The sequence below is a fragment of the Chanos chanos genome, chromosome 3 (assembly GCF_902362185.1).
Source record: "Chanos chanos chromosome 3, fChaCha1.1, whole genome shotgun sequence".
NCBI lineage: Eukaryota > Metazoa > Chordata > Actinopteri > Gonorynchiformes > Chanidae > Chanos > Chanos chanos.
The window spans coordinates 48,759,566-48,784,313 of record NC_044497.1 but is presented as its reverse complement, the minus strand read 5'-3'; the positions used below and the strand labels follow the sequence as shown (position 1 = coordinate 48,784,313).

The 24,748-nt window shown below is 40.4% G+C and overlaps 1 protein-coding gene across 3 annotated transcripts; it reads left to right on the top strand.

The window, feature by feature from the left end:
- Nucleotides 1-1,452: 1,452 nt before the first annotated feature.
- Nucleotides 1,453-24,445, top strand: grin1a (glutamate receptor, ionotropic, N-methyl D-aspartate 1a). 3 transcript variants are annotated; one of them, XM_030768670.1, is made up of 21 exons: nucleotides 1,453-1,704; nucleotides 4,242-4,376; nucleotides 4,660-4,836; nucleotides 7,435-7,497; nucleotides 8,382-8,479; nucleotides 8,894-9,015; nucleotides 10,410-10,584; nucleotides 10,843-10,987; nucleotides 11,264-11,350; nucleotides 11,843-11,978; nucleotides 12,673-12,800; nucleotides 14,190-14,354; nucleotides 14,568-14,686; nucleotides 15,080-15,192; nucleotides 15,298-15,446; nucleotides 15,687-15,844; nucleotides 16,259-16,420; nucleotides 16,641-16,750; nucleotides 17,070-17,215; nucleotides 21,084-21,194; nucleotides 24,377-24,445. In XM_030768670.1, the coding sequence occupies exons 1-21, from the start codon at nucleotides 1,456-1,458 to the stop codon at nucleotides 24,443-24,445; spliced, it is 2,817 nt and encodes a 938-aa protein (XP_030624530.1). In that variant the 5' UTR covers nucleotides 1,453-1,455. The 3 variants fall into 3 exon arrangements, with proteins under 3 accessions (XP_030624530.1, XP_030624531.1, XP_030624532.1); XM_030768671.1 differs by lacking the exon at nucleotides 21,084-21,194; XM_030768672.1 differs by lacking the exons at nucleotides 7,435-7,497; nucleotides 21,084-21,194.
- The last annotated feature ends 303 nt before the right edge of the window (nucleotides 24,446-24,748 follow it).

Genomic DNA, 24,748 nt, shown 5'->3' with positions numbered 1-24,748 from the left:
TTGTGGTGACGAAACTACAGTATATCAAGCTAATTAACAATCTAATTAACAATCTACGTTGCTATAACGGCAAATCGACTGTACGTGATTACTTTGAAACTTCACACTTGGGGAAAGAGACTTGTTTCCGTGGTAACCATTGCCTGTTTTCTCTTTCTCTCGCTCCCTTTTTTCAACACCAATAAAACCTCCTGTGTCACATGTGCTACTTGCTCACTGACTTTGGCACTGATTCAATTTCGCAGTTTGAGTTCTGCCTCTTTTTATTGGCTGTATGATTGCTCAGTGCCTTTTGGTGTAGACTAAATCTTTATTTCGAAGCTCATCCTAAACAACCAATGTATCTGGGGTATATGTGATTTGTATAATTTAAAAGGTTGAAATATGGATGATAAGGCTACATAATTGATTAGCTTCGTGGATGTAGTAACTCTGTTCACCATTGTGATTGTCTTGGTAGTCCCAAAGTCGCTCACCCGGGTTTACAGCTATGCAGTTGAAAGAGACCGTCACTTATTTCCGGTGAGATGAGCCGGCTTTTATCCATCTGTGGTTTTATCTTGCGAGCATTCAGCGAATAGTATCACACTGAAACAGTATGGCTTAGCACTTATAATGAAAACAACCTCACTGATTTTCTGGTTTACTGATTTTCTAACCAACAATAAATTACACTCAGTTTAAAGTAGGAACATTTGTCCATTCAACAAATTTTAATGTAATGTCTGAACACTAAAATGACATAATGAATCAAATAAAAAAATTATTGTCACGTTTACGTTACTTTAGAAAACTGTAATTCGATTCCCTTTCGCAAACAAACAAATCAAAAGAACAAATAAAATACAAGAAGCATAACATAAATAACAAAGACATAGCGTGCACGCCTCATTTATTTGATACTGTGATAGTTCTAGCAGAACGCCAACGCGAAAACTGTCGGACTACGGCGGCGCGCATTGCAGCGCGAGCACAGCTGTCAGCACCAAGGACAGCCGCTCAGCCGCGAGCGTCGCATCAGTGCTCAGGCTGAGCACAGCCGACGGCCAGAGAGGCGGACGATACACATCGCATCACAGATTTTTTCCAGGGAGAAAATCAGGCTCTCTGAATAGCATGCAACTTGCCTGGACGACTCTGCAACCGCAGCTGAGGGACAGTAAGCTGAAGACTGCCATAATGTATGGAGAAATCATCGGTAGATACAGACAATTCATCCACTGATATGTACATGTGCAAATAGTGACTGGGGAAAGGAACATGTACATTCCGTTGCAGTATAAATAAATCTTCCTCTTAGGATTGCAGTGGGCTATTTTAAAATCGCCACGCGGGACAGTGGTGTTGGTCACTATAACCGTATAAACCCTGCTGTCCGAGGGGAGATCACAAAGAACCTCCGACATTAAGGGGGTAAGCAATTGGGGTTCTCTGTGCCTTCTAGTCGTCGACACGATGCGCCTTTTTCTGCTCGCGGTTTTCTTCTCGTGCTCTTGTGCACGAGCTGGTTGTGAGCCAAAGATAGTGAACATCGGAGCCGTCCTAAGCCAGAAGAGATACGAACAGGTATTTAAGGATGCGGTGACTCAAGCCAACCAGGTTTATGGCAGAGATAAATTCAAGCTCACCGCCATCTCTGTCACCCACAAACCCAATGCTATTCAGATGGCGCTGTCTGTCTGTGAAGACCTCATCTCCAGCCAGGTAAGTTGGAATTCACCAGTTCAGCAGCAGAGACAACAGAAATAGTTATTCTTAAAATGTTTAATACAATCATGGGTCTCTGGCAAGTATTAAAAACTTGTATGTCTGTCCACGTCAAGCCTGAAAAGTAATCAATACGACTTATGACGGGCTAGTGAACAGTGGGCTGCAGTGATGTGTGTGGAGCAGACAATATCGCAATGCTATGAAGCAGTATTTGGGGCGCGATTTGTTGCTCAACACAACTGATGCGAGTAATGGGGCGGATGAGGTCATCGCCGTTTTCCCAACGTCATCAGAAACGCCGGCCAGTGTGTTAATATACACATCCATTTGTGAGTGTGTGAGAGTGATGGAATGGCGTGCGTGCGTGCATGCGTGCGTGTGTGTGTGTGTGTGTGCGCGCGCAAGCTAGTCTGTTTGGGATACTGAAGTATCAAACATGATGTGTGTGATCTTGCTGAAATTATCATGTGTGTGTGTGTGTGTGTGTGTGTGAGAGAGAGAGAGAGAGAGAGAGAGAGAGGGAACAGGGGTGGGGGTGTTGGGGAAGGAATATTTTAGGTTTTTAGACTGAGTTCATACATATTGATTTTTGGGGGGAAGAAATTAGTATTTATAGTTTGTAAAGTGAAATAATGCACAACACATTTAACATGTGTAATATTTGAATGAAACCACACTTGTAAAATTATCATAGACACTCCAAAGTCGGAAATTAAATTTATCCACACCATTAGTTTGTAATTAAAATTGCAGTGTTATAGTTTGTGTTGTTCTCAAAATGCTATTAAGTTTTGTTGTAAATTAAAGGACCCCAGAATGATTCCGTATTTTTATTGTGCCGTTGTTGAAAAACTACATAACTTCTGTCTGAGATATAAATAGTATCAGTATGTCACGGTCAACTTTGGTGTGTTTTAAGATGCTGCTTTATCCACACGAACTGGATGCCCAAGCTGTAAAGAAGTAATCTGTACCTCCGTATAATTTTTCAGCTTTAGGAAGGGGGGATGTTGCAACACAGCTCAGCGGGAGCAGCTGCAAAACAAATAACGTGTGAAATGAATGACGCATACACAATTAATGATTATACTGCAGTGTCTCTTCTCACCGCGCACTATGTGACAGCTTCGTGGCCAAAAGAGGCCAACATGGCTGCATGCGCGGTAAGCATCTGCAGTACAGTGCTTCGGAGAAGCGCGTACGGAAGGATGTCATGTAGTCGGATATGATTAATACGCAAGTCAGGTGAAAACATCACACTTCATGCGCACTGACTATGTCTTATCTAATTAATAGCTGCACTTGGCTGTAGAATGCGAAGTAAACGTGCTTTTCTTAACCGCTGGTTAGACGTGTGTGAAAATCTTACTTCATATGTACGGGAACGTATCGTAATGTTCCCAATGGTCAGCATAAGACATATTTAACTTTGCTTTTTAAATGATCTGTTTTAAAACCAGGTTAAAACCTTTGCCGTTGACTCACTAATAACACAGGTCTTCAAACCATTGCATTATACTTGGACTCTCTTGGGAGAAGGCTACTTCAGAAAAAGCACTCATCTTTAAAAGCCTTAGTACACTAGATCAAATTAAGTGGTTGGCTAGAATATGAGTGCTATGACTAGTGAAGCCACTAAAAAATGCTGAGAAATGCTCCCCCCACCCCCACCCCAAGAGCTCTCTCTCTCTCTCTCTCTCTCTCTCTCTCTCTCTCTCTGTCTCTCTCTCTCTCACCTTCTGTCCTCATTCTTTATTCTTCATACCACACGCACAAACAAAAGCATCTTTAGGGTCTAAGAATTTACCTCTTTGGCTTAAATGCTTAACTATTATGTACAGGTGACCATAATAATCCCACTCTCTTTATCATTAGACGATAGTGGCAGAATGCCATCAGTAAATCAGCACAGATAGTTGGCTTTGGCTCGGTGTGGAGTTTTTGTACTCTGATGGATGGTGTATGGCAGATGGTAGATGCCTGAGAGCACTCTCTGGTTGAAAGAACTTGTTTGGCGTCCAACCATACGGCCGTTGACACACAAAGCCTTCATAGCTGTGAATTTTACTAATATTCATCAGGCCCCATTTCTGAAGTATCCCCTTGTATTTTAAAAAATACATTCAACAATGCAGAACCTTATTAAGATGTATATTGCATGTGTGGCTGGGTATTCTAAGCATTTATTTATTTATTTATTCTTCAAAGAGGCATTTGTAGTCATGTGAGAGCAAAATGCTCCTTATTTGAAATTTTGCATCGATGAAAAAGATTTTGATCTTTCTGCTGTTTTCTTTCTGTGCCAGAATAATGGTTTCTTTTTTGAGTCTAACAGATGATCTATATCAGTAATTAATTAAACCCGTCTGTCAGGCAGACTGGCTGCGGAGAATGAATGGTTTTGAGGAGAGCAATGAGCTAATTAGTTTTTCTTTTTTTTTGTCATGGCAAGCCCACGGTTGTCCTTCTCTAAGTTACATGGACTGTTGTCAATGCAGCCATCACAGTAATTTGTGTTATTTTGCTGACAGGTCTATGCAATCCTGGTGAGCCATCCACCACAGTCTAATGACCATCTGACGCCCACGCCTGTTTCTTACACTGCAGGATTCTACCGCATCCCCGTGGTGGGGCTCACCACACGGATGTCCATCTATTCTGACAAGGTATGTGCCTTTTAGTGTGTCAATTGCGAAAGGAAGTTTTGGGGTCGATACAAATTATCAATAGAATTAGAATGACATCCTCACCATGGGTAACATTGAACACTGAAATATTTTGCCACAAAACTGACGTGCTCAAAAGGTTGATGCTAGGTTTTGATTGGTCTAATTTAATTTTAGCCCTAAACATTTTTCTTGTTCATTTGAGCTTCGTATGTAGAGTAAGTCCTTAGCAATATACATCTCCATTCAGACTTTTTTCTGTTTTCTCTTTCTCTTTCTTTAGAGTATTCACCTGTCCTTCCTACGTACAGTGCCACCCTATTCACACCAGGCGCATGTGTGGTTTGATATGATGCGTGAGTTTCGCTGGAATCACATCATTTTGATTGTTAGCGATGACCATGAAGGCCGAGCTGCTCAGAAGAGGCTGGAAACTCTGCTTGAGGAGCGGGAAACCAAGGTGAGATATATCAAGTCGTCACATGCTTAGTGCACGCACGCGACGTGTGTGTGCGCACGCAACATGTGTGTTAAACTATCTCAGAGGTCTTCTATGTATGTAACTGTTTTCTTTCCCATTGTGTGAATACATCTCTTTCTCATCATTTTGTAAATGTTGGCAAGCATTCTTATGCCAGAGGCATCAACAGTGTCCAATGTGGTCTGATTTGACTTAAGTCTGTGCATTTTTTACTCATTTCATGTTGCTTTTTGCCATAGTCGAAAATTCCTGTGTCTGTCCACAACAGGAGCAAAATGAAAGACCTAACCTGGAGCTTTGCAAAACATCACTGACTTTCAAATAACGTAATGAGTAGATATCTTCAGAAACCCATTTCTAAATAATGAAATTGGTCAGAATCAATGAGAAGTTAATCAGTTTCACCACTAAGTTGTTTGAACTTTTTTTTTTTTCTGTCGTTGAAGTAATATCTGCATTATGAGGGTTGTGGTTCCCTCTAGGCTCAACACTCTGTTTCTTAAGTTGCGTCTTATTTTTTTTTATTTCATACTTTCTTATTTCCTCAGAGATAAGTGCTAAAACAAGATTCCAAATCCGCTGAGCGCTGTGCTGTGTTAATTACCACTGCCCTCTTTGCAGTCAGATGATGTTCTTAGCATTGAGACCAGTTTCATTTATTTAAGATGGAGCCAGAGCACCACAGTGTACTGCTCCGGAATATTAGTTTCTCGTATGCCGCGCTGTGGAAAGCAAAAATAACTGTGAGAAACTATTTTGTTATGGTTCTAATGAGGCTCATGAAAAATGAATTGCTGGCATGGTAACAAATGTTTTGTGACTGGGATGCAGCTTATGCTACTTATAAAAATGAACATTTCTTGACATTTCTGCATGACATACAAATTCAGTTGAATGCTGTAGACTGCGTACTTCACAAAATACAGATCATTTTGATGTTCAATCCGTCTCACTTTTGATATAAATATGCTGTTCAAAATTCTTTGGCCTGAGGCCTCTTGTCTCATTCATCTCTCTGTCATTTAGCTGGTAATTTTTTTTAAGAACTTGGTTAGGGAGTAATGGGGTTCGCCAAGTAGAGATAACATTTATAATTTAAGACGCTTGAATAGAGAAGCTTAATTTAATAGGGTTCGGAAGTTCAGAATTCCTGAACTGCTCTTGAGGATCAGTGTGAAAGATTGTGATACCGTGTGGTAACTGGGTGAGATTTCAGTGGGTTTCTTTTATTTCTCTATCAGTTATTACACAGGGTGTTCACACATGGTTGAAAACCTCAGTGGCTCAGAGTACTCAGTAAATGCATTTGACCACCGTCTGTCCCGTTCCTTATTTTTGAGTAATTGTGATACTTGGCATTTTTTTCCTTTAAACTGCCATGTAATTTGTGGTTGTTGAGATTGTTTGTTTATTTATGTATTCATTTATTTTTTTTAAAAAAACAAAGGTTAAAAATGAGGATATTTCATTTGGTCTGCTTAAGTTTGTCTTGTTGATTAATGAAAATGCTCAGAAATAATTTTGTTTTCATACATACTTGCAATTTGAATAGTAACGATTGCATTTTGGAATATTTGTAGGTATATTCTGAAGTTAAATTTATTCTTGATACGGTGTTTCAGTTTGCATTATATGTAAATGGCTGGAACATAGAGGCTCAAATTAAACTTACGTTCATGCGTAAGAGCAGTTTGCAGCTCTATGCGTAGAAATAGAGAGTTAACATGTTAAGTTTCATTTGAGGTCAGTGTTTACTGATTTTCATCACTCACAAGATACCATTTTATCACTATTTCTACTCCTGTTTATTTCTTTAAGATTACATGCAGTAAATACCATGATATCATCAGATAGAATCAGGATAAAAAGGAGATTAATCACTTCTGACAAAGCATGAGAGCGTTAGTGGAGACAGAATTTGAGAATTGTCTGTCAGGCGTTGTAATGACCTGCTGTCATGTCATGCGTGATGTCATGCATAATTTTAGGAGTCTGATTCATATCAGGGTCTGCCCACTCAGTTGCATATTATGAACTGGAGGACCCTATTTATACCACTGCAGCATGGCTGTATCTGACTTTCTAGCATTTTCCCCAGAGCTATCCTCCAAATACAGCAGCCAAATGGAACGCAAGAGAGTGAAGGAAAGAAGTGACCGCGGCATTTTATGGCATTTTGTTATCCTGCAATCGCAGTGATAGTTTAAGTAGATATTTCTGCCATTATTACTCACTAATGGGATCATGTTAACAAACATTCTGAGGAAGTTTCAGCTGATCCTGTTGATGCCATTTTTGTAAAACTGTAATTTGAGCAGAGACGGGCGTATTAAAAAGCGACGGTCTTTGTAAGAGCACAAGGCCCGTATGTTGCTTTTAAGCAAGGCACCAATTGTTGATGAGGTTGTCAGTGGGAAGTCAGAGACAGTCTCTGATGTCTTTGCAAGCTCCAGTGTTAGGAATTCCAATTTGGAGCAGGAAAGTGGAAATTTGTTGGATGCTTTACTGCCCACCATTTCAACTGTTTATAATACTCTTCTGTGTCTGCATATTTTCTCTGTGCACATTACTCATCAGAATAAAAAAAGGAACTATGAAAACCTCGACCAACTGTCCTATGACAACAAGCGTGGACCCAAGGTATATTTGCATGGTCAATGCACGCCGCCCACCAAACTTTCTAAACGTAGCAACTAGAATCAAGCCCAACCAGTCACCGGCCAACCCAGAAATGTCCCTATCTTGGTAGCACGTGTTTCTTTCTTTCTTTTTTTATTGATTTTTTTTTTTCTCCGTTCCGACATTTCCCCCCCCCATATGATTTAAAAAAGAATGGTTTTGTTTTGGAAGGTTATGGGTTTTTTTTTTTGTTTTTTTTTTTTGGTTTCAAAAGAAAGACAACAATAATGCTCTTCCGCTTCTGTCATTTTCATTTTTTTTTTCCCTTAATGAAGGAATGCATGTCTTCAGATTAAAAAGTAAAAGAAAAAAAAAATAAAATTAGGAAAAAAAAAACTGCAAGCACATTCCTTTGTGAAAGCACGGAGGATACAGTAGTGAGGGTCAAATACCTTTCCCTGAAACTACGTCCTCCCTATTCTCTCTCTCTCTCGGCACTCCCTGGTTTTCGGCTGGTTTTTTTTTTTTTTTGGTTTTTTTTTTCATTTGGGGAAATGAAGCCCCCACTCACTTCCCTCCACCTGGTTTTAGTTTCCGGTTGCATCGGTCTTCTTCTCCCTCAGCCTCTAACATGCACGTCCTTCTCTGGAGCCTTGATAACCCTCAGTTTGCATGTGACAATGCAAAAGCCCACCCCTCAAGCTTTTTTCGTTTTCTTTTCTTTTTAAAACCGGTTCTCTTGGAACTCTGTCATTTTCTACCCGTTATCAAACCCCTCCCACAAAAAAAAAAAAAAAAAAAAAAAAAAAATTCAAAGAAACCAAACAACACAGGCAAACAGGGACAACGTGGTTCAAAGGTGGGGGTAAGTAACCTCCATGACTGACTCTGTGCCCCAATCACAGGCAGAGAAAGTCCTCCAGTTCAACCAGGAGACTAACCTCACGGCCCTGCTCCTCGAGGCTAAAGAGCTGGAGGCTCGTGTCATCATTCTGTCTGCCAGGTGAGAGTGCTTTAAATCGTTCTGTGCATCCAGACCCATTAAATGAATCCACATTAAGTGTGCAACACATACACTGTTTAACAAATGCCTTCGTTGTCACCTGAAGTAAATTTATTCTCACTCCTGGGGAGGTAGTTAAAACTTGATAGACATTTAGCATCTCTAACTGGGACACTGTACGTATAACATTCACAGAAGTCAGAATAGACCATCTGTCTGCTCTTATATAACTTTCCTCCAGTATAAATTTAATCTGTCATATTCAGTAAATGTATTTATTATTCAACGCTTCTGCTTATAATTACAGTCTGATGAAAATTCATGAAGCATTTGTATCATGTAATGAGAATGTAGTGCTTATTCACGTGTATTGAATAAATATTTGTGTGTGTGTGTGTGTGTGTGTGTCGTCAGTGAGGAGGATGCAGCTGCAGTATACAAGGCTGCGCGTTTCCTCAACATGACTGGTTCTGGTTACGTTTGGCTTGTCGGAGAGCGAGAGATGTCCGGTAAAGCTCTGAGTGAGGCACCAGACGGTACGTAAACACGATCACTTCAAACCCTGCAGCCACAATAAAGAATACTGGAAATTCCTCAACCACTTGCCCTCCTCTGGTATTATAACTATAGAGCCACAAAGATTAATCATCAGCTCCAGCTGGTTGACCTCTGAAGATCATTTTTTGTCAGGTTTGACCACGTCATTAAAATAAGTATCAATATCCAGATTAGACACATACGTCAGTTATTACATAATGGCGTTGATAAAAGGGCGTTACCTATCTTTGACTATGTATTTTGAATTCAAATGTTGAGAGAGAAGAATATCACCAAGAAATATATCTGTATTAGCCTGTATTTGGTTAAGTGTTGGTTATGGAGACATGGAAGTCATGGAGACAGTTTTGTTTGTGAATGTGTTATGCAACAAAAACATTGATGTTTGTTGTGTGTTAAGAGTTTAAACATTTAAACATTTTACATGTTTAAAGGTTTAAACAATTCACAGTAGAATACACTCTGCCTTCAGTCAGACAAGTTGCGCTGTAATGTTGACTCTTGCATTAACGAGTTTACTACATTACAATTAACATTACATTTTTATTAACCCAACATATATTTATCTTTAAAAATATATGTTTGGGTTGATCATAGCATGTGAGTTTGCTTTATCATGTGTATGAAATATTAATAGTCTGACTCTCAAGAATTTGGGAAGGGTTTTTTGCAACCCCCACACAGATGTTTTACTGGTAATGGTAAGCAATAACTACCATTTTTTTCTGTCCTGGATTCTGCACATGCCTGTGTGAATTCTCACTCCTCGCTCACCATTGCTCCCAAGTGCACTGTCACGTCCTACCCTTCTTTTCTTTCCCTTGTCTGAACACTTTTTGATCATTTACAGATATCTGGAGTATTCCAGAGTAGATAAAAGGACCCTCCTACAACAAAAAACTCAGCTGAAGTTGGATTTTTGTATGAAGTATACATCTATTTCAATATATTTCATAAATCAATATTTTTTTTAACCTTACACTGATTGCGAGTTTGCCTGTGGCAGTTTATAATATCTTTAGATATGGTTTTTGTTTTTGTTGTTGTTTCTTTTAAATCCAACCACAAGGGTCATGCAACCCATTCTGGGCAAGCTTCAGGAATTCTCATCTCATCTTACTGATCCAAAGTAAGACTTAGTCGTGTAGCTTTCCATTTTTAAACACGCTGCATTTAGCCGCGAGGCAAGTGAAATGAAAAAAAAAAAGAAAGAAAAAAGCTGGAAAGAAAACATATCTGGATCACAATACAAAGAGGAGAGGTTTTCTCAGGTGGGCCTTGAGCAAGACCCTATGAGTTTTTTGCCTTTGTAAAGGGCTCCTGATGGTTAAGGCTGTAGCGGACTGTTAATTAGCTTCTTCGACGTGAGTAGGTCTGATCGGCCTCCAGCTCATCAACGGGAAGAATGAGTCAGCGCACATCAGCGATGCCGTCGCTGTGGTGGCTCAGTCCATCCAGGAGCTGTTTGAGAAAGAGAACATCACAGAACCGCCAAGAGGTTGTGTGGGCAACACCAACATCTGGAAGACAGGGCCGCTGTTCAAAAGGTCAGATATGCGTTAGATATGACTAAAATAGGCAAGTCTTTATCTAATATATATTCTGTACTATGGTCAAGAGGGGAATGACTCATACAGGTTTTGGGATGTGAGCAGTTATGATAGAATTTGTACTGCAAATACTTTGTAGTAACATTAATTAATAACATTTGCTGTATGGTATTTCTCATTTAGGATCTTTTTTTTAATAGTGCATACTCAGTCATTCTTTTCACTGTGTTCTGACCATTCTCCGTGGTCTTTCAGGGTTCTAATGTCATCTAAGTATCCTGAAGGACTGACCGGACGTGTGGAGTTCAATGATGATGGAGACAGGAAATACGCCCATTACAGTATTCTGAACTACCAGAAGAGTCGACTGATTCAAGTTGGCATTTATAACGGAACACAGGTATGGTTTTGTTTTGCTGTTGATACCTTTTATTTTGTCTTGCTAAGTCTGTTGCACAATTTAGTTCAGAAGTACCAGATTTGGAAGACATTACAAAGAATAAAATCAAAATGCATTGAACTAGCATCTACTGAATTGGTTTACTCTGATGCAGAATTTGCCAGATTCATAGAGAACATTCAAAATCAGATTTTATGAGTATATATTTCAAAAATGTTGGGTTAGACAATTAATGTATTTTAGACTTGCATGAGCTTATGGTCTGTTGGCCCTCAGGTTGTGATGAACAAGCAGAGGAAGATCATCTGGCCAGGAGGGGAGACAGAGAGACCAAGGGGTTTTCAGATGTCGACACGACTTAAGGCATGGTGCTCCCTCATTGCCTCACAGATTGACCCCAAAACGCCACCACCAGTTCTTTATACCTGTCTTTTTAAACAGGAATCATAATTCATTGTTTCATTTTGTTGAAGTTACAACTAAACATTATATTCACATTACGTGTGCAATATTTGAGTTTATATATTGTACAGTGTAATAGTGGGCAGTCTCCGTTCAGACCAGCTTCAAATGGTCATTTCAAGGCCCCCACTGAGGTTTTTCTCTTCTTTTTCTTATTCTCCCCTTTTTCGCATTGATACACATTATAACTTTTTTGGGAGAGATGCTGGGGAGAAAACCAGCATCCTTAAAAATGTGACCGTCTGTATTCCACTATGATAATGAAACGTAAATACGAAACATCACATTAACAAGATTAGCCAAAAATAAGTATCGTTTTGAGAAATGACTTGTCTTTTATCACTGAATCCTTCCGTTGACCTAACCAACACTCCCTTGTCCTTTATTTTACAGATAGTCACTATACACCAGGAGCCTTTTGTGTATGTGAAACCTACAATGCCGGATGGGACCTGCAAGGAAGAGATGACACTTAATGGAGTCTTAATTAAAAAGGTGATCTGCACTGGGCCCAATGAGACCATCCCAGGTAACACAACAGGGACGTTTATACTATACGTGTGCTTATACTACGCCCGCCAAATACCATCTGGAGATGCATACATATATATGCAGTAGGTATCTATATATGTATGCATGTAGCTGAGTGTGCTTGTGTGGTTGTGGCTGCGTGCATGTGTGTGGGGTTGCGCAATTGTGTGTGCTTACAGTGTGTGTGTGTGTGTGTGTGTGTGTGTGTGTGTTTATGTTTGTGTGTGTGTGTGTGTGTATGTGTGTGTGTGTCAGTAAGTGAGTGTGTGCTCATGTATGTCTGCTTTTTGCAAACTGTGTGCGCATGCATTGTGCGTTTGCAAGCAGTGTACGTGTGCTTAGTATGTGTGCTTTGAATGTCTGTGTGGGATGTGTGTGCTTTGCTCCGGTATGTATGTGCTAAGTGTGTGCCTTGCATTGCGACGTATGCAACTCTGTGCATTCGTTTTACACGCCCCTGTATCCTGGCTGTATGTCAGCTGTGTGAAATTCTCTACCGGTTGCAGTGAGAATCCACTCAACCTTTCAGCACAAGGGCACAGTGGCGTTCAAAATGAATGCACTCACTGATTGCGTGAGTGTTTTTCAGATTGAGAATGGTTGGGAGGTGTTTGGCTTAAAATTTTTTATTAAAGCTTCTGAAATGTTTTCTCAGATTGTTTGAAATGTCATCTTGGCTGGTTTGGTTACAGGACGCCCAATAGTTCCACAGTGTTGCTATGGTTTCTGCATTGACCTTCTGATCAAGTTGGCTATGACTATGAACTTTACCTATGAGGTTCACCTGGTCGCGGATGGGAAATTTGGAACGCAGGAGAGAGTGAGTTCTCACAGAGACTCACAATTCCTCTACAAAAGTCTTCACATATTCTGATCACAAAGAGTATAAAAATTATGTACTACATAGTAAAATCTTCCCTGATTAGTTCTTAGTAATGCTGAACATACTTTGAGCCATATAATAGGTACAATTTATTCAGTAGAATATTTGAATTTCCATGAATATGAATGTTTGTGTGGAAATTAGTCATTAGTAATTGCAGTGATTTTTTTGTGTGATACAGACCTACTAACTAATTTTATTGTGTGGTTATTATGAGGAAATTTTCAAAACGAGGGTGTTTATATAATCATTCTATTTTGAGTAAGACTTCTCCTGATACATACATGCGTATTATTATATAAAGTATCTTGGAGTGATGCAGAGAAACTCTGAAGCCACTGTGTGGAAAAAAACAACCTTTACCTCCCTCTAGGCATGGCTTTGGGGGTGAGACCATACAAACTGCTGCTGGATGCATATAATGTATTGAAATAATACAGTGGAGCTAAAATGGACTACATGGAGAGCTTGTCTCTCACTACTCAAAATCCACAGAACTCCAATACAATGGCTGTTCTGCCATCACAGTTGGGTGTAAACATAATGGAAACATTATACATTACATGACATGGAGCACTCAGCTCAAGGAGGTGGACAGCTAACCCAATCATTCTCTCCAGGCCACCACTTTATTTAGAGCAGTGGTAGAAATGAACCAGTACAAAATGTGGGGTCAACATCTTGTGATTTTTCACTTGTTTTTGTCAGTAGACACACATTATTTACGCTCTTTAATTTCCATAAGTACTGACCTTTAACCTTACACGTCATATAACCTTGGTTATTTTGGAAATCAGTTTTTTATTTCTCAAACTTTCTTTCCTTTTCAAACTTCCTCAGTGTTCTCCTTTTTGAAATCTGTTGGCCTACATAGTAATTTCTGATTTGATTAGTAAGAAACACCCACGGTTCTCTCTTTCATCAATGCAGCGACCCAGTAACTGGATTTAACAGCAAATACGCCAAGAAACTGGCACTGCAATGACCAGCTCTGCTCCCTGATGTGCCTGTACTGGCATAATGCCACAGTACCCCTCCTTCTCCGCTATCTGTCATTTAAAGCTTTGCCTTGATTAGGGTCACAGCAGACGGCAGCCTCATTTACACAATAGAATGCTACAGCATAATTATTGATTTTAGTCTCTGAGATTTCAAGAGAATAAATCATATATTAATAATATGATTTGTCAATAACAATGATGTAAACTGTCCTGGACAAGCTATGATTTGAAAGGCAGATCGAATGTTTTTGGCACCTTGTGCACCCTAATTGATGAGTCACCACTGTTCCGTGGTAACTGATGATGTCTTTTTTGTTGATTCCAGGTAAACAACAGCAACAAGAAAGAGTGGAATGGGATGATGGGAGAGCTCTTGGGAGGCCTTGCAGACATGATTGTGGCTCCACTGACTATAAACAATGAACGAGCCCAGTACATAGAATTCTCCAAACCTTTTAAATACCAGGGACTCACCATTCTTGTTAAAAAGGTACATCACCTATAATCCATGAAACTAGGTGCTACACTCTTTCTTTTCAGGCAGGATATAAAACCTCAATATTTGGAGGGTAAGATTAAAAAATCAACAAAGTTTGAATGACATCAGTTAAAGCAAAAAGAGCTGAGAGTTCTTCCCAGTAAAGCGAGTAACTCTGTGTGAAGTGTTGGTTGTTCGTGAATGACTGTGTGATGTGTGTTGCAGGAAATCCCTCGCAGTACGCTGGACTCGTTCATGCAGCCTTTCCAGAGCACGCTGTGGCTGCTGGTGGGTCTTTCGGTGCATGTGGTGGCGGTGATGCTTTACCTACTAGACCGGTTCAGGTACAAGAGGAAGGGCTGTGTGTATGAGTGTACGGTGTGCTTGTCTTTCTTATCCTGTCCTTCTCATGAGGGCACTAAATAAGTATCTCTTCAACAGACGTTTCCAAGCACATGAGAGCACTTTCACTTTCATGGAGATGAGAGATGTTGGGTTGTTGGGCTCTGTGAGACTATGCTCTTGTTTTTTTTCTTTTTTGTCTGTCTTTCCTTGGCTTGGTTCTTTGTTGTGATTGTTATGTCTGACATCCATTGTTTTAGTCAGTCTCTCCTTTTTTGAGAAAATATTTGTGGATGGGAAGAAGGACATGTGTCAAGGGATCAGTTGTCACTGGTGTCTTCTGTTGACAATTCTTTGTTTCACACCTTGCTCACTGTCTCATCTGGTTTATTCAGCCCATTTGGAAGGTTTAAAGTAAACAGTGAAGAAGAAGAAGAAGATGCCCTCACCTTATCTTCAGCAATGTGGTTTTCCTGGGGAGTATTGCTGAACTCTGGTATTGGAGAAGGTAACACATTTAATGCAATTCTCCACAAGCGTGTATTATGTTGTGTTGGTTCTGCTAAGTCACAACCTATTTATGCCCTACTGCCGTATGACCATCATTGCCTAGGTGCACCACGCAGCTTCTCAGCAAGAATCCTAGGAATGGTGTGGGCTGGTTTCGCTATGATCATTGTGGCATCCTACACTGCCAACCTGGCTGCCTTCCTGGTGCTGGATCGGCCTGAGGAGCGCATCACTGGCATCAATGACCCAAGGGTGTGTTCTTTGAGCATCATTAACACAAGTATTTTTTGTGGGCCTGGAAACATTTCTTCCCTCTGTGCCTTCTGTTACAGCTGTGCTTAGTTTTCTTGATAAAGACATTTGGTTCAGTGCTGTTCAGTGTTAATTCCCCTTTTGTTTCTCAAGTCTAGATTCTTGATTGATCTCAAATATTGATGGATATTGATGGAAGGTAGAAGCTGGCAATTAGTTACACTGTGTTTCTGCTGACAGCTGAGAAACCCATCAGATAAGTTCATCTACGCCACAGTGAAGCAGAGCTCGGTGGACATCTACTTCCGGCGGCAAGTTGAGCTGAGCACCATGTACCGCCACATGGAAAAGCACAACTACGAGAGTGCTGCTGAAGCTATCCAGGCTGTTCGGGACAAGTGAGTCGCAGCCAGGCTGACCGAGGCAGGTCTGGCTGCCCGGTCAGTCAATCAGTTAGTCGAGGGGTCCTGGGCCTCAGGATCTCAGGGATGTGTCAGCACTTTACTGCCACAACCTGTGATCCAGGTCCATCACCCAGCCTAGGAGAGGCCTATCTACGTCTCATTTTAATCTAACGTTGAGCCGAGGAGCGCCTTTTTCAGGTTTCCAGCATATTGGACTCTGAGGGAATCCAATGGGGGACGCACCTTTGTCCGGCATTGGATTTCATTTGCCTGTGAGGTGGCGGTCTAGATTTCTGGTAACACTTGGAGGGCACCATGAGTGTGTTGTTATTCACTGTATTGTTGCACCGTAACCCCCCCACCCTTCCCCTCCTCCCCTTCCCTACCCTGCCCTACCCTCCCCCACAGCAAGCTGCATGCTTTCATCTGGGACTCTGCGGTGCTGGAGTTTGAGGCCTCGCAGAAGTGCGACCTGGTAACCACGGGAGAGCTGTTTTTCCGTTCGGGCTTTGGCATAGGCATGCGCAAGGACAGCCCCTGGAAACAGAATGTGTCCCTGGCCATTCTCAGGTCTGTCCCAGCCGAAGCAGCATATTCTATGCTTCTGTACTTTTTTGTTTTCATCACCCAGTCACATGGCTCTTACTCATCTCTCTCTGTATCTTCCCTCTCCCGCCCTCTGTCTCTCTGTGTGTGTTTGTGTTCGTGCCATTGTGGGATTGATCGCTCGCATTTGCTTGAAGTGTGTATTAACTATCGACCTCTCTCCCCGCTCCCCCACCCCCTACAGTTCCCATGAGAATGGCTTCATGGAGGATCTAGATAAAACCTGGGTGAGATACCAGGAGTGTGACTCACGGAGCAATGCCCCAGCCACACTCACCTTTGAAAACATGGCAGGTATGGTCCACTCTCAGGTATAGAGAAACATTTAAGAGATTGGACAAAAACTGCAGTGGTAAGGTACTGTAGCCTTTTTTTGTCCAATACCTTTTCATTGTGTTTTGTGTTTACTAACATTTGTATAAACAATGTCAGTGACATCAAACTGGATCCCATCTTTTGGATGGTTCTCAGCCACAGGTTCTAAAACAGAGGACAAATATAAATAGGACTCCATAAAGAGAACATTCATCCAACAATTGTGGTGGTTGACGTGAACCTTCGACGATGTAACACTGTTTTGAAGGTGTGTCTGACGATCCTATGCTTTTTTCAGGTGTATTCATGCTGGTTGCTGGAGGCATTGCAGCCGGGATCTTCCTCATTTTCATTGAGATTGCATACAAACGCCACAAAGACGCCCGCAGGAAGCAGATGCAGCTGGCCTTCGCGGCCGTCAATGTCTGGAGGAAGAACCTACAGGTATGGAATCTAATCTTGTTGTTTATGAATCCAGAGGGCAAGAATACAGATGGACTGATCCATCCTCTATGAGGGATTGAGCTCACTGACCGCTTTCCCTCTGACCTGTCCTTAAAACCCTATATCTGGGTTCTTAGTCAGTTGCGTTGTGTTGCTGTTTTTTTGGGGGGGAGGGGGTTCTAAGCCTGCATTGGACACGGGCTTAACAGCAACAAATACTTCCCCAGGGGTCTTCTGGGATAGTCCACTTTTTAGTCCAGCCCCAGAGGCCAACCAGAGCCCTGTCTCTTGTCTGTCCCAACAGGACAATAAGGAGACTTCTGGGGGTCAAGTTGCGGCTGCGGCTGGGACTCCATCATTAGTATGTAAAACGAGCTAATTCATTCCGTTGCCATGTCACTGCAGCTGTCGCAACATGAATTGACCTATTAAAAGAAAAAAGAAAAACACAATTCGCTCATCAGAACCTATGCTGCATTACAAATTCATGGCATGAATCAGTTAGGTGCTTGTTATTCACCAGTGCTGCTATTTGAAAATAAATGAAGAAAGATAGGATAAAATATGCTACATATTATCAAATAAATTCACATCTAATTTCTTAAAACGGAGGATGTTGTTGAACTAGTGAAGATGACAAATGATGATGCATTTACTGGGGCTTCTTGGTGTCCAATCTTAATGCTCTAATGAATGACAGCCCAAGTAAGGCTTTCTAAAGCTCAGTTTAGAGCGAAGCTTTCAACATGATGCCACGAGGTCATGAAAGATGATATAAACTTCTTCCTCTTAACCTTTACGTTTTCTGTGAAACACCAGTCTTGTACCAATGACTGTGCTTGAAACAGATAAAACAAACCTGCCATGGAAGAGTGCAAAAGAGATCCTAAAACCCTGCAGAATATCTAAGAGGCTCAAATTCAATACAAGCCCTTGCTTCAACCTGACATAACATAACATAACATAAAAATAAACATAGCAAACACTTGGATTGTATAACAATATTTGCTGAAGAACATGATTTGTCTCCGACCTCAATGACTCCTACTATGAAGTGTTGGAGATCTCCAGCCCATCGAAAGAGCTTTCAGTCTCTTTCCCAAAGAGCAATTTTTGGGATGAGGCGATGGGCAGGGAGGACAGGAGGCTAGCACTGCGTGCTGTGAGACTGTGATGTTTAGATACTAGCTGTCCTGCCACATGCTGGCTTTTTGTGTGCTTTGACAAAAGCTTGATGCTGCTGCTGTTGAATAGACAGCAGTGTCAAAGAAAGGTAAGATCACAGTCTCTCGTCTGTGTCAGCAAATCAATGTCCTTCGTAGACTGTCTGTTGGCCACCTATACACTTTGTACTTTGTCTCTGTGGATGTATATGTATTGACTCATATTACAATTGCATGTGAGCCCCTCTTAAGGAAGGAAAAGGAGGCAGACACTGCCAGGTTACAACATATTTTGTCTTATGGTATATGGTAAATGGACAACACACAATGTAAATTATAATAACTTTCAATTATAAAGCTATAAAATGTCAGTGCATTTGTCTCCCAAAAATTAATATTCAATGTGTCGTCCATTTCTAAGGATGTTACATTAGTTTCTGTTGACTTTACCTTCCAATGAGGGGTTATGTTTGAGTGCTTGTATGTCAACATTTTTATATGTGTTTATATGTATCTCTGTATTCTTATGACTGTTCATTAATAAGTCGTTGAATTGCACATTTGTATATTGTCTGATTGAAGGTGTAAGGGGTCACAGGCAAAAGTGCACTTTGGAATAACCTGCTTTCACATCTGTCACAGCTTCACTCAAACTCTTAAAGTCATGCCCACATGTTTATGAAACAGAGAGGATCATGTGAAGTTAGTTGACATGGTATATTCTTGTTAACTAGCTGCTCTCTCACTCAGAGCAGGCATTATTCATAAGTGCACTGCTTGACAGCAAATGAGAAAATGAATTGGTCAAAAGTACGGAGGAGTACTGACTTCAATGTGAACTTGTACTTGCTGTGCTGTGTTGAAGCTTGCAGCCCGTTGTTTCAGTGTGATGGTGCTTTGTGGCTCCAGCATGCCATGCGCCACCAGGACTGTGTGACCATGATAAACTTTGCCAAACCTGAGAAGCAACTCACACACTAAGCAGAGACTTTCCATTGATATAATCAAGCATTTGAGGAAAGTGTCTACTGCACCATGCGACGAGTAGGCCTCAACTTCAGTTCAAGTCCAAGTTCAAGTTTCATTTGCATTTTAAGCATTTTAGTATGATTTTGTTGTTTTAATCTATTTTTGTTGGTTACTTTATTTGTTTATTTATTTATTTATTTATTTATTTTAAATCAAGGACTGCTTTACTTAGAGCAGCACAGAATAAGCACAGTGCAGTGCTGTGCATTACTCTGTGCATTTACCATCACAGCTCTCTGTCCTACCCATTAACCCTCATTTTATTTTATGATTCCTCCTCTAAAGCCCTGCATAGGGCTTAGGGGTAATCAAAAGGGGTGTTAGGGGTAAGGCTCTAAGGTCAGTGAGAGTTCCAGTCAAATGACCTTGCAAATAAAAAGTCCTGAAAATCTGGTGCTGGCCTGGGGCAACTCTCATGCTGTGTTCCGCTTCCCTTGCTCAGTGGTTCATCTGCTTTCTCTGCATGTCCCCAAGAGAAATTCACACCACACTGTCTTATCCAGCCTTACCTTCCAGCTCTCCATGTCTTCCCCTGTGTGTGAGGTGAATTTCCGTTATACCTTAAACTAGGTATAATGAATAAAGGTGGTAAACACTCATTTATTTATCAGCCTTTCCTTAGTTGCCCTGTTCCTTTTTTTTCCATTCTATTAGTTGCTTGACTCCTTGAGGTGTTTATTTTCTTTGTAATATTTATAAATGCTTGGCTTTTTTTTTTCCTTTAGTAAGCTCATCTGGCTATCTTGGCTTTTGCTTATGGCTCTTAAAGTATAATAATCTTAAAGCAAGTGGATGATTATTTATTTATTTTTCTTTTTTTTCCCCCCCCAACGCAGCCCTCTTCCTCTCTAGAGACACAGGATGTAAGAACATATTAATATGAGCTTTTGCACACAAACACACTCTTGTGCCGTTCTCTGCTGCCACACACTGAGGGCCGAGAGTAGCCGTGGGGCACACTGGTGGATGAAGGGAGGGAAGGGACAAAAGAATCAAATTCAAAATGTTCATTCATGTTCATATTTTTTGTTTTACAAAGAACCACTTTTTTATCAAAATGGACAACGAACAGGTATTAGAAAAGTGTCTGCGTAAATGATTTCAAAGAGAAAAGGAATTCCTACAGCAGTATGGACAGATACCATCATTTACTTAATTTAGCTTTCTGGTCGTATGATCTAAGTATTGGTATCAGCATAGAGGTTTTACACGGATAATGATGGACTAGACTGTGTGCTTTGAGATCACTGGTCATACCAGCTCACCTCTTTGTGCGACTAATTTTCATCCATTCAACAATATATAATTTGCTCTCTCAGTAATTATAGATCCAAGCACAGTTAGAGAGGCTCTCTCACCCCAGTACACCAGGTCATGCCAAAGCTTACATAATGCAGATGTGACAAATTCCAGCTCTCTATATTATTGCTCTTCACATTCAGTGATTTATTGCACTAGAAACCTGTTACTCTCTCTTACAAATCACACACACAAAAAAAAACATTTCCCCCATTTTCTCTCTGTTGTAGACAGTAACCTACCATATCCAGAGGCAGTGTGGGATAAGATAGGCTATTGTGGGTGGGAACGGGTGAGGAGCGGTTTTGGTAGACTGAAGCCAACCTTGTGGATCAACTCAAGAACGTGAATAATTGTTCTACATATATTTATTTTAGGATAGGAAAAGTGGTAGAGCAGAGCCTGACCCCAAAAAGAAAGCCTCTTTTAGGTCCATCAGTACCTCCCTGGCTTCCAGCATCAAGAGACGTAGGTCCTCCAAAGATACGGTAAGGAGATTAAGAAATGGCATTGCCCCTTACTCTATCGCTCTCTCTATCATCTGTCTCTTTCTTCATCCGTCTTACTCTCTTTGTTCTACTCTCTCCTTATTTCTTTTCTCCTCTCTCTCTGTTTCTTCTTTCTGTCTTTAATGCCATCTCATGTTGAGTCAAAAGAGAGAGAGAGAGAGAGCACCATTTTACATGGATTATACCTTCATTAACTCATGGCGTTGTTGCCATGAGTACGTGTCTGTCAGTCCACCATCGATTCACCATCCAGACGACATCTGCCAGGACATGTCCCTCGCAAAGGCAATAGTCAGCAGTTAGGACTCAGGGCACTTTAGGACAGAGTTGAGGGGTGGAGGGAGTACTTGGCTGACAGTAATTTGAACCAGCAAATGTGATGGAATCTTTGAGGGAGAAAGATTTTTAGAGGAGGGGGGCAGTGCAGTGTGCCTTGTTTGTTGGGCTGCTTTTCTCCCTGTTGCTACTACCGAATGTGATTTCTGTGAAGGTTATAGTCATGTCTTTGTGTTTGTCTTATGTTCCTGTACCTGCTTGATCCACATATATATTGTTGTTTCCCAAACCCTGTATTATTTTTTTTCTCCCAAGGCATGCTTCGATGTTGTGGCACTCTGAAGCTAAACTAAACTTCAAAACTAACCTCTTTATCTTGACAGCTGTCATCGGTCATCAGGATTTGCCTGCAATTGGAAATTGATCCGAATCACTGAAATTATGACCTCTTTTTTTCTCATTCTTTTTCCACATTACCCCAGTTGTCCTCTACACTTACCGTCCCATTAATCTCCAGAGAAAACAGAGAGGCAGATAACAAATTCTTCTCACTTCCTTTCCTTTTCTTTTGGCTAGAGTCACCCTAAAGTGTCAGACTTCATTTGCAGCAGCAGCACTCATTGAACCTTACAGCCACATTCTGTTCTGGTAGAAGAGCAGGGTTCCTCATTCTCTTTCCCAGCAGCACAGTCTGCAACTGCTGTTTCTCGGTTGCTCTTATTCTTTAGGGTGGCCAGCAGTGACTCCTTTTCTTTTCCCAGTTCAATAAATAAGTGCACTGACTTTAAATCTCTGAGGTTTTAAGATTGTAATTTAATCTTATTTTTTTCCCCATGGTGTTTGTTTTTTTTTTCTCTGTTCTGTATTGTTTGAAATATAGCTGGCTCTTTTTATGTTATTATATCTATGTATATTTGGCATTGTGGATTTTTTTTTTTTTGCATATTCTGTTTTGAAATGTTGGTTCTTACGGTGATAATTGGGATAATTATTTGAAATTATGTATACAGAGGAGGGAAAATCAGTGAGGGATATTAAAAGACTCATGAAAAAATAGCTGACGTGAAAGAAAAAAAAAAAACAGGTGAAAACAAGCACACAAAAGGAAACGTAACCATCGTTGTTTATCATCATGTTATTTTTATGTCAGTGTTCCTTTTGATATAAATGGATATATATGGATTTTTAAGTGTTGATGTCCCTCACCCACACGCCACACAGCTCCTCTCTTCCTCTGAAAGCATGCAACCTGTCTGTAGAAGTAGTCGATGTCACAGTAGCAGTAGAATTAGAATTAGTGGCACTGTTCTTAGAGTGGTCATCATGATAGTTGTACTAAGCCTGTTTCTCTCTTGCTGTTCCACTGTCTGACACCAGGAAGCGCTGTGGGCAATGATTGGGAGTGCCAACAGCAAACCAGTGACAATTACTAACGTACACTCGTATTCACAGGGGGTGTTAAAAACACTCTGATGATGCAACCCCGAGGGTTGAGAAATGTTTCTTTACTGTCATCAGTGATACTGCTAAATGTACAATATTTAGCAATATAATGATGACTTTGAGCAGCGACTCACCATATAGTTGCATCATATTTTCCTTTAATAGTGAATGCAGTGTAAGCTTTTAAGGAGCAATGCCACAGCTAAATGATACACTGAGCTATAAAATTGACAGCAAAGAATAGTAACAATAATTATGAATTAAAATCTTAAATCTATCCTTTATAGGAGCACATGCATAAAGATGCAAAGAAATAAATTTCACCAGAAATTCTATTTTGGATTTTTGTGAAGAAACGAAAGAGTTATCACATATGTTTTACTTGCCATTTTATTGTTTGGCGAGTAATTGTTTGAAATATAATAACATATTTTAAAAATTCTCCATTTTAAGGGGACATGTCCATCTTTATATATATATATATATATATACACACACAATATACATTACACATACAATGATATACACATACAATGATATTGCTAAAAAGAATCTCTCTATTTTTGAATAAGGCAGAACTATCCTAAATTATGCTGTCATATCACCTTCACAAAAAAACACATTTTTATAAGCAACATGCTTTAAGGTCACTTTACAATGGACAAGGAGTTCAGTTAGCAAAATCCATATGAGAGGAGTTCTTATTTAAAACTTCCTACTTAAAATGATCTTTGCCATTGTAAAATGTAGCAGCTATCTTTACAGGTATGGAATTTTATAGCTTACAGTGTCATATGCAATTAAAAAAGAAAGAGAGAAATCAAGAAAGACACCGATTCATTTATTACCTATTAATAATACTACAAACAATACTTGATGTGGCAGTTGCCATAGTACCTACATACCTGCATGGAGCTGGATGTTTCACATACCCAGTACTGCAGATAGTATCTGGAGAAAAACAGTAATATGCTCTTAGTTGGCTCTAGTCAGATGAGGAAATAAGAATCCCAAATATGCATTCACACATTTAAAAGCGCAACTTGTATATCCCTAAAAACATGTGGTCAAAAGTCAATTATATATTTCTTATTTTCAGTGATAACAGATTTGGCATTCATATGGCTGAAGAACACTGAAATTCTGCAACAGGGATTCTATTTCCTCCCCTGTACTACTGTTAATACCTCCTCAGGCAGTTCTGCCAAATCTGTTTCAACAAATAACACTCTCTACAGAATTAATTAAACAAGAATTTGAAAAAGACCTATACATTGCCTTGACCTTACCCTGCTCAAGAGTCCAATCTAGACCTTACAAACGAATAGACTCTGCCTTTGGAGGTTGAAAGAAGGCCTTTCCGCTCTGGGTTAAAATGACAATGTGAGGAGATACACTGATTATGCCTGTCCTGTTGTTTTTTGCCTGTTCTCTCTTTACAGCAGTACCCACCCACTGACATCACGGGCCAACTGAACTTGTCCGACCCGTCTGTCAGCACAGTGGTGTGAGAAACAGAGAGAGAGAGAGAGGAGAAAAAGAGGGAGAGAGAGAGATGTTCTTTCCTTAGAAAAAGAGAGACACTGAGGAATAAAGCGATGGAGATGGCCTTAACTGGACTCACAATGTTGTGTACGGATTCATCGTTACTGAGCCTAACACCCATCCGCATGTTAAAATAGAGCCACAAAGAGATTTGACTGGCTAAGGCAGAACCTCTCAGGATACATGTCCATCATCAGGACTGGGATTCTGACTGTGTCAGTTAGAATCCCCACACACAAATGCACGTAGATAAACATTCTCTACACTTG